The 9,507-nt window shown below is 50.1% G+C and overlaps 1 protein-coding gene across 1 annotated transcript in view; it reads right to left on the bottom strand.

Moving 5' to 3' along the window:
* Window positions 1-9,507, bottom strand: part of slit1b (slit homolog 1b (Drosophila)) — a 116,825-nt gene that overhangs the window by 17,123 nt on the left and 90,195 nt on the right. Inside the window, exons 15-22 of the mRNA XM_036547678.1 lie at window positions 9,244-9,267; window positions 6,250-6,394; window positions 5,084-5,158; window positions 4,347-4,490; window positions 3,641-3,784; window positions 3,208-3,374; window positions 2,449-2,581; window positions 89-157 (exon numbers count right to left, since the gene is read on the bottom strand). Of these exons, the coding sequence (XP_036403571.1) occupies window positions 89-157; window positions 2,449-2,581; window positions 3,208-3,374; window positions 3,641-3,784; window positions 4,347-4,490; window positions 5,084-5,158; window positions 6,250-6,394; window positions 9,244-9,267 (901 nt within the window). The remainder of the gene's footprint in view (window positions 1-88; window positions 158-2,448; window positions 2,582-3,207; window positions 3,375-3,640; window positions 3,785-4,346; window positions 4,491-5,083; window positions 5,159-6,249; window positions 6,395-9,243; window positions 9,268-9,507) is intronic.

Raw genomic sequence — 9,507 nt, 5'->3', positions numbered from 1 at the left:
AGTCCACCTCTGTACTGTTGAAGGACAGGGGCACTGCAGAGTAATGGTAAACACTGGACTCAGAGTAGGTTCACTGAGAGACCCTCACACAAGCTGGAGGTATTTGAAGGTGGAGAGCTCTGACGGCACCATGGTGAACTGGTTTCCATCCAGGTACCTGCAGGAACACAATCAAAGTGTGAGCTGGGCCACCTGCAAAGAGCACGCAATCAATACCCGGGGGGGCACATCTTTAAAATCAGGCCATTTCAGCTGGTGTTTCGCTCAAAATCTGCCCACCCCCACCCCGTCCTTTTTCTCACTGACACAGATCTCCCAAGACAAATTTTTACAATTGCTGTGATTGTCCCATTGTGTTTCCACAGGAGAAATGCGTATCGGCATCAATATTGGGTCAGGTCCGTGGGCTGATCAGTCTGTAAGGCTATGAATAGACCATCCTGCTGAGGTAGGATTGAAATTGCCAAGCAACACCGCAGCAATCAAAGCAAGCTGTGTGATTGCACAGCAAGGAGACGGTTGGGTGTGGGGGTGGCGTGGAGAACATTATTGACTACTGAAATGTGAAAATCAGACCCCCAGTGTGAGAAGCACGCCAGGGCATCTTCCTCAGGTCCCGCCTCCCCAGGTCTGTTAATGCAGGTAGCAGAACAGGAGGAGTGACCTTTACACCCACAGTAAAATACAGATCCCCTCTACAGAGTCTTGTGCTAGAAGTCGCTCTGGATAAGAGCATGTGCTAAATGAATGTAAAGGCATGAGTCACTTTCTGCATGTGCAAGGGGCGACCACCCCGACTCACAGTGAGATCACCACCCCCTTCAAAGTCCACTCTAAAGCCCCTCTGTGACCGCCCCCCCCCCCCCCCCCCCCCCGCTATTGTCTGGGGCATGGCTACCAGATGTGTGTGGGTGGGTTTTGGAGGAATCTGTGGATGACCCTGTTGGTCACTGCCCTTTCTCTCATTGTCCAGCAACAAGCCTCAATCCACAGTGTGCTCTGCCCAAGTCAGAAGGCTCTTCTGGGACAGTCATGGCCCCCGAGGGTGGTGTTCCCAACGGGCCAGGTGGTGTCAGGACTAATGACAGTATTCTGGCCACAAATAGCCCCCACCGCCACCCCCACCTCCACCCCGTCTCCCCACACCAAGAGATGAAAGTGTGGAGAGTGATGAGGGCACATCTGTATCCCCTCCTGACTCACAGGGACACCTGTGGAGGGAGTAACTAGGCCTGACCCTTGCCCCAGAGGAGCATTGTGAGGCCAGAAGGGACAGGTAAGGAAGGAGGAGAGGACTTCAGCTTGGCCTGAGAATCTGTGCGCCCAGAGAGAGGGAGAGAGTTCCCTGTAACCACAGCCCAACCCACAGAAACCCACTTATTAAAATCTGCCTTTGGCCTGCTTGGCTCCTGTTCTCTTTAACCCTTTCGCGCGTACGGTCACACCGGTGTGATTAGCCATTTAGCGTGTACGGTCAAACCAGTGCAATTAGGACACAAGATTGGAAAAATTCTAGCTAATGTTAGCTTTAAGGAAACAGCAATATAATGTTAAAAAGCACAGCAAAAGCAGTGGTGAAAACTATGAGAAGCTTAATAACGCTAATGAAAACATAACAAACCATGTAAAGTAACACACGCGCTACATAGCATAAAATAAGTTATGTGCGAAAGGGTTAAACCTGGATCCAACACCTGCTCCCCAACAGACACACAGGTGGCAGTTATTTTGATGTTCCTCTGGAGGGAAGAGGTGTGTGTGTGTGTGTGTGTGTGGGGGGGGGGGACAAGGCAAAAGGATTACCGACAACCCTGTCAATCCCCTGGACTCACACCCTCACTCCTCTCCAAGAAACAGGCACCCAAGCAACTGACCCGAAGGCTATAGTCTTCACCCCTCTCCAGACCCCAGGTCAAAGGCCCCAAACCTCTGTCCACAACAAGCTCCAAGTTCCAGAATCCTTCCCCACCCCAACTCCAAGGTTACAGGCCCCAAGACCCTCTTCCAAACAGACCCCAAATCCCTGCACTTCCCTGTCTCCACATTTACAGCTCCCGGATGTCTTCCCTTCCCCAGTCCCAAACACTTACAGGCCCAAAACCCCTTTCCTGAACAGACACAAAACCCAAACCCCTCCCCAGCTCCCAGGTTACAGCCTCAAAACCTCTGTCCCAAACAGATCCCAGACATTCGCTCTTGCCCAGTCCTAAACCCCTGTCCCAGACAGATTCATAAACCCCCAACCTCTCTCCAGCCACAGAGGGCCTGTCCCAAACAGACCCTGTACCCCTGCCCCTCCTCATTTCCAATGTTACAGGCCCCAAACCCCTGTCCCAAACAGACCTCAGACTCCCACCCTTCCCCATCTCCAAACCCCTGTCCCAAAGCAACTACAGGCCCCCACCTCTCTCCAGGCCCCCCCGCCCCCAGTCTCTGTCCCACACTCACAGCTCGGTTACGTTTCGGGGGACGCCCCTGGGCAGGGCCCGCAGGTGCTTGTTGCTGCAGCGCACCACCGTCTCCAGGCAGGTGCACTCGCTGGGGCACTGCGGGCGGGGCAGGCAGCTGCTCTCCTCCTGACCTGCAGCAGAGACGGCGAAAAGGTGAGCAGGAGTGACGAGGGAGGCAGAGAGAGATATGGGTCTCCAACAGGAGGCAGAGGCTTGGGTGGCAGTGTACCATGGTGGTAAGGAGCAAGACTCGTAACCAAAAGATGGTTGGTTTGATTCCCCATGCTGTTGTACCCTTGGGCAAGGTATCTAACCAAGAATCGTAAATATCTAAATAATACCTCAAAAAATAAAAAATACCTCAGTAAATATCCATCTGCATAAATGGATAGCATGTAAAAATTGTAACCTATGTAAGTCACTCTGGATAAAAGCGTCTGCTAAATGACAACAATGTAATGTAATGGATTCAGTAAGCATTGGCCCTTGAACTTTGATTGACAATTAAATGCAAGTGTTCCTTTGTCAGCATAAACACAGATTTAATTTTCTATCGATTTTCGGTGACTGCCGAACTCGCTGAACTGTGTTTGTGAGGAATCACATTTAATTGATACCCAAACCTGGCTATAAAGCAATAGATATACAGTACAGTATACATGGCAGCTATAGCAAAGCAGGGCATTCTGGGAATCAGTGGAAGTGTAAAAGAGTCTGGGACTCCGGGCTTTGGGAGAGAGGGGGCGGCGGCCGGTACCTTCCTCACAGCGGAAGTCCGGCTGGGCCACGTCCTGCAGGGGGATCTCTTTCAGGAAGGCGGGGCGCAGGCAGCGGGGGTTGCCCGTCACGATCTTGCGGCTCCGGAGCCACTCCCCCAGCCAGGCCAGCCGGCAGTTGCAGTTGAAGGAGTTGGCCAGCAGGTTACTGGGAGGGAAAGACATACAGGTTAAGAGACCTGAACCAGAAAACACCCATCTCTCCTGGCTGACAGCTGGCTTGGTATTGTGTGTATAAGTTTGTGTGTGCGTGTGTGTGTGTGTGTGTGTGTGTGTGTATGTGTGTGTGTGTGTGTGTATGTATGTCCCTGTGAGGGAGAGAGAGAGAGAGAGAGAGAGAGAGAGAGAGAGGGGCAGATAGACAGAAAGATGGAGAGGGAGAGAGAGGGGGGGGGGGGGGGGGACAGCCCCTACAGCGTGGAGAGGGTCTGCAGCGTGTCGAAGGCCCCGGGTGCGATGGTGGTCAGCTGGTTGTCGTAGAGGGACAGCAGCCGCACGTTGTACAGCCCAGTGAAGCTGTTGTTGTGGATGCAGCTGATGCGGTTGTTCCTGAGCATTCTACAATCAAGACAGAGAGGGAGCCCGGTCACATGATCAACATGATGATGATGGTAATGATGATGGTCATAAGGGTGATCAAGGTGACAGTGATGAAGATGATGGAGATGATGGTGGTAATAATGGTTATGTTAATGGTGTGGTCTTGGTAGTGATTATGATAATGGTGATGACGATGAAGATGAAGGTGGTAGCAGTTGTGATAATGATGATGATGGAGATGATAATGGTTATGGTAATAGTAATTAAGATGATGATGATGGTAAGGGTGATGGTAAGGGTGACAGAGATTATGATAATAATTATGATAATGATGATGAATACGGTTATAGTGATGATGATAATGATGATGATGATGTTGATGATGATGATGATGATGGTGATGAAGATAATTTAGATGATGGTGATAACAGTCATGGTAATAGTGATTACGATGATGACGACAATGATGGCGGTGGGGGAGTGATGGTTTTGGTGATAGAGATTATGATAATGATGTTGATGGTGGTGAGTATGGTGATAGTGATGATGATGATGGTGGTGTGAGAGAGATATGACTCACAGCATGCGCAGTCCCTCCAGGCCTCGGAACATGCCGCTCCGCACTGAGTCCAGCTGGTTGGCGGTCAGGTGCAGCTCGTTGACAGAGGAGGCCCCCTCGAACGCACCATCCTCAATCTCTGAGATCTTGTTGTTGCTTAGGTTTCTAAAGAGGAGAAAAGATGGGGATCAATGAAGGCCAACAGCAGAAAGCTGCAGCTACATGTACTGGCCATGACCTTTACATTCACTCATTTCACAGATGCTCTCACCCAGAACAAATGTCAGTGCATATCACAAGGAGCACAAACATCAGCACTAAAACTGGAATAAGCAAGAAACACATTAAAAAGTGCAAACACATTAGCTAGCTGTGCTACAGTAAGGAATTCTATTCAGGACCAATCTGACCTCAGGATATTTCAGAAGATCAGAATGCCTTAAAGTGCTAGTAGAAAAGAGAGGGGTCCTCATTTGCGTAGCCAGGGTGGAGCCTGAAAAGCTGAACTTTCAGTCTGCAGGGGAAGACTCAGAATTGGTAGCAGAGACCTCACTCTAACAGTAGGAGGCCAAAAGGGAAAAACAGAGACACATTCTGAGGCCCTGCACAATCCACAATACACCTTCACAATGTGAAAATACAAGACATTTACAGCATTGTGACTTACATACAACAAGCTTCCTGAGCTTCCTACGTTATGCGTAACGACTATAACGACTTTGCAAACCGCATCACAGGTTACGCATCGCGGCACTTACATCTTCTTGAGTTGGGAGAGAGTCTTGAAGACACCCGTGGCCTCCAGAACTGAGATCTCATTGTTGTTGAGGCGCCTTTGACAAGTTGAAAACAGAGTAAGGTTTACGGAAACATCAACACACATCCTAAGATTTAAAAAAAGAAAAAAACTGCGGTAGAATATAGTTTCCATTTTTTTCTGCCCCTGCGTATGTCAAACAACGATATGTCCTGTGAATTAATAATGATCTCTTTTGGGTCTTTACAATGACCTTAAATGCTGAGAGAGCTGTGCAGAGATGCAAATTCATTAGCCCTTTTATCGCTCCGCACTTGCGATTTTTACCGGCATCAGACACATTAGCCAGTTAACAAAAGGGTATCGGGTGATTAGCTGTGCTTAAAATGGAAAAAAAAGACACCCAGGAGAGATGAAAAGGTATCTGGGTATCATGTTCACAGGCTCAGCTTGTAATGAGCTGCGGATCACCGCACCGTTGTGCTGCCATGGAGGCCGGCGGATAATTACTCCCGTCCCGCTATTTGAAAACGTTACAAGATTATGCTGTCTTATTAGCTGCGGCTATCCCGGCTAAGTGGGTTTCTGGATGTGTCATTAGACAGTAGTACGTGTGAGGTTAGTGTGTGCAGGTGGTAGGTTTGTGAGGATGGTGAGTGCGGTTAGTGTGTGGGGACAGTATGTGACAGAGTGTTTCAGAACAGGGTGCTGGTGTGTGAGTGAGATAGTCTGTGTGTGTGTGCGTGTGTGCGTGCGCGTGTGCAAGAGAGAGAAACGAGTGTGTGCAGTGTGTATGTGATAGTTTTGGGGTTGCATGTGTGGGGGCCCCCATGTCACATGCAGTGTGTCAAGCTGTGTGTTTTAGCAGGGATAATGTGGGGGTTGTGTATGGGGATTGGACAGGTATTTAGTACAGGTAGATGCTTGGGACTGTAGGAGCTTGCGACAAGTAGATGAATGGGACCATAGCAGTTTGGGCTCGCAGGTGTCTAGTACAGGCAGGTGTGAGGGACCATAGGAGCTTGGGACAAGTGGATGTTTGGAACCATAGTGGATTGGATCCACAGGAGTTTAGTACAGGTAACCGTGAGGGACTATAGTAGCTTGGGACTGTAGGTGTTTAGTACAGGTATATGATGGATAGGCACCATCCAGGGCTGCACTCACAGCTCCGCAGTGGACGCTGGGATGTGCTCGGGGATCTTGGTGAGGCGCAGGTTGGAGCAGTCCACCACGTTGGCCTCGCAGCGGCACTTGGGCGGACACACAGGGTCACTGTTGCAGTCGTTATTCAGGCGGGTGTCCTCCGTGCCTGGGACAGACGGGGGGGGCAGACACAGACACACATCAAACCCGGGGTTCACCGCGAAACCGGACTTTACAAGCTGACCTGCAGTCGCCCCAAGAATCCACAGTCCCAGCTCAGGCTCTGTTAAGAGCTGGACTGCTAGAGAGAGAGAGAGAGAGAGATAGAGATATATATATATATATATATATATAGAGAGAGAGAGAGGGAGGGAAAGGGAGAAGGAGAAGGAAAGAGAGAGGGAGAAAGACAGAGGGAGGAACACTTCTGTGACTGACTAACAATGTTATCATAGGCATACTGAGAGAATACAGACAGAGAGTGGGCGGTTTTTCAAAGAAAAGCAAATAATGGAGCCTGAGATGGCAGAAACGTCCGCAGACGTCAATCAGAGTGGCAAAGAACAGGACTCAAGTGAGAGGGAGATGTTCTTTTCAGCAGGAAGCCGACTGATGTCTGAGGAGAGTCTCAGATGTGTGAGGGGAGAAAGAGAGAGAGTTGTGTGGGTGGAGGACAGGGGAGATGTACGAGGAAGGTAAGTTGCTGGAGAGAAGGGTGGGAGGTTAAGGAAAGGAGAGGGAGGAGGAGAAGGTGGGATGGAGAAGGAGGAAGGGAGAGAGGGAAAGCAGAGAGGAGAAGCAGATGAGAGGGGAAAGATCAGGGTAATGTTGGGGGGGAGAGGAGAGGGAAAAAGCTGGAACAGCTATTTTGTCCTACTATTTATTCATTTTAGATCTAAGAATAGATTACATACCACAGTACTTGAAGGCTGTTATACAATACGCATGCAATTATTGATGAGCATGCAATATCTACTCAGGACCTTTTAGTTTGACATCACACACATACGCACACACACACACACACACAGCCACAGACATGCTCACACAGGGACACTCACACAGGCAGACACACACACAAAATTTGGTTCTGGCTGGTCATATATTGACCAGCCCATACTGTGTATAGATACACCTGCCCATGCTGTCACAGTGAGTGACATTGCCCAGGGACAGCTTCACCAGAGCAGGGGACGGAGTGCCAGCTGTATCACATGTGAAATCCGTGCAGGCCTGGTGGCCTGGAAGCCTGGGGCCTGTACACTAGACGAGGCGATAACACACTTTCTCAGTTCAATGCTCTGGGGTCGGGAGTGTTGTGGGGGTGGCGTGCTCGTCATCGGGAAATTGAAAGGGATTAAAGGCGCTTATGAGCAGCAGCTCTGGACGTGATTCTGGGAAACGGCATTTCCTTCAGAATGAAACAAACAACGGCAAGGGAAGCAATAAAACAATCAGAGCCCTTTGAATTGGGAGGATGAGGGTGGGGGGGGCCATTCCTGTGCCCTGATTCACCAGCATTTACCCCTGAGAGAAAGACCACGAGGGTCGGGGAACGGTTCTCGGGGGTGGGTGGGAAGCTGAGCCGCGGTCGAGCGAGTCATTGGGGCACAGAGCCACGTGTCTCGGCCCAAGTCTCGCACACACGACACAACCCTCCTGGGGATGTGTGTCTTCCACAGCTCCTCGAGTAAGAGAGGGAGACAGAGAGAGATCTGGGCCACAGAAACTGGTGCATTTAGTCTATCAGAGCTTGAACAACCTGGGATTTTACAGTGGAGGAAAAAAAAGGCATCTTTATAGCAGTGCCACAGTGTGGATTCCAAGGGCTGTACTGACGATAGTAGACGTGGAATCCCGGGCCTGTTTAGGTGCTCTCACAGCCGTTTGAGAGGGACAGAGCTCTCGTCGACCGCATGGCTCTTTCATCTTTTTTTTTTAACATGCTGAAATCTCCCGTTAAAGAACATCTCTCCATTGTCAGCTCCTCCTTTTGTTCCTCCGACCGCTCCTTATGAAGTCGCTTCCTGGAAGCACTCTCATTAAAGACCCTGAGGGTACCCATCTCCCAGCCCTATGGGGGGTGAGGTGGGGGCAGGGGGGTGGGGGTTTGTTTTCTCAGACCGCAACCTCTGGAGAGGACTTTCCCTGGCCCCAGCTGCTGGATTTCGGCTTGTTAAATAATACCCCCCACCTCCGCCCTCCCTCCTTCCCAAGTTATCTGCGAAGACCTGAGTTAGAAACAGACCTCGACAGATTATATCAGCGCTTCTCTGCGGAAGAGACATAATAGCTTCTAAAGTTCACATGTGCAACACATTAGCCATGCTGGTTCCTCTTTGGCAGGACTTTACAACTGTAAAAGCGATGGGACAGCATTCAAAATCTGCTTCCATGCAGATACGGTATTGCAGATACAGGTAGATCACCAGCATTTAGCCCAGAGAGTTACAAATGCATGAATTCCCAGAATTCATAGCAGGAGCAGAGGCCTGGCAAGGAGTGTTCAGGAGCAGTGTTGCATACACTCCAGTCCAAAGGCACAATGAGAAGACTAGTTGGGCTGAGTGGCCTTGTTCTCGTCATCAAAGTTCTCATGAAAGACGATTTGACTCTAAGAGATGCAGGGAGATTCTAGCAATCCAGACTGTGCACTCAGAGACCTTCATTCATGGGAGTGTGTTGTAGGAAGGCACCCATGGAGGCTTGGTAACCCCCACAGCGGAGCTGAGATAAGGGTGACTGCTCTATGTCAAGCCCCTGCACTGCATACTAATAAGCACAGAGGCTGTAGCATATGTGGGCTTGGGAAAGGGGTTCAAAAGCAGGAATGTAGAAAATACACTCTCACACAAATAAACACACACACAAACACACACACACACACACAAGTACACAAACACATAACTGCACACAGATGCACACACACAAACACACACACACACATGCACGCACACACACTGACTGAACGCACACATGCAGACACGAACAGATATGCAGATAGAGGTCTCTCACCTGGGATGTAGTACTGCTCCTTGGCTGCCAAGGAAACACAACAAACAGAAAGAGCATCAGTGTGAGGACTGCTGCTTACAGCACACACTCCGGCACAAAGACCAGCCCATGCACTCAGAGGGCCATGCCGCCAAACCCTGACGCCAGTCCCACCAAAGCCTCAGCGTACCGAAGGAGCGCCTGGGGGACCGCCGCCAGTGATGTCAGCATTTTTAGCGGGTTTACTGGGAAACCCGAGACCCCGCATGTTAATGGGCCACTACA

The sequence above is a fragment of the Megalops cyprinoides genome, chromosome 1, assembly GCF_013368585.1.
Source record: "Megalops cyprinoides isolate fMegCyp1 chromosome 1, fMegCyp1.pri, whole genome shotgun sequence".
Classification (NCBI taxonomy): Eukaryota; Metazoa; Chordata; class Actinopteri; order Elopiformes; family Megalopidae; genus Megalops; species Megalops cyprinoides.
This window is presented reverse-complemented; position numbering and strand designations above follow the sequence as displayed.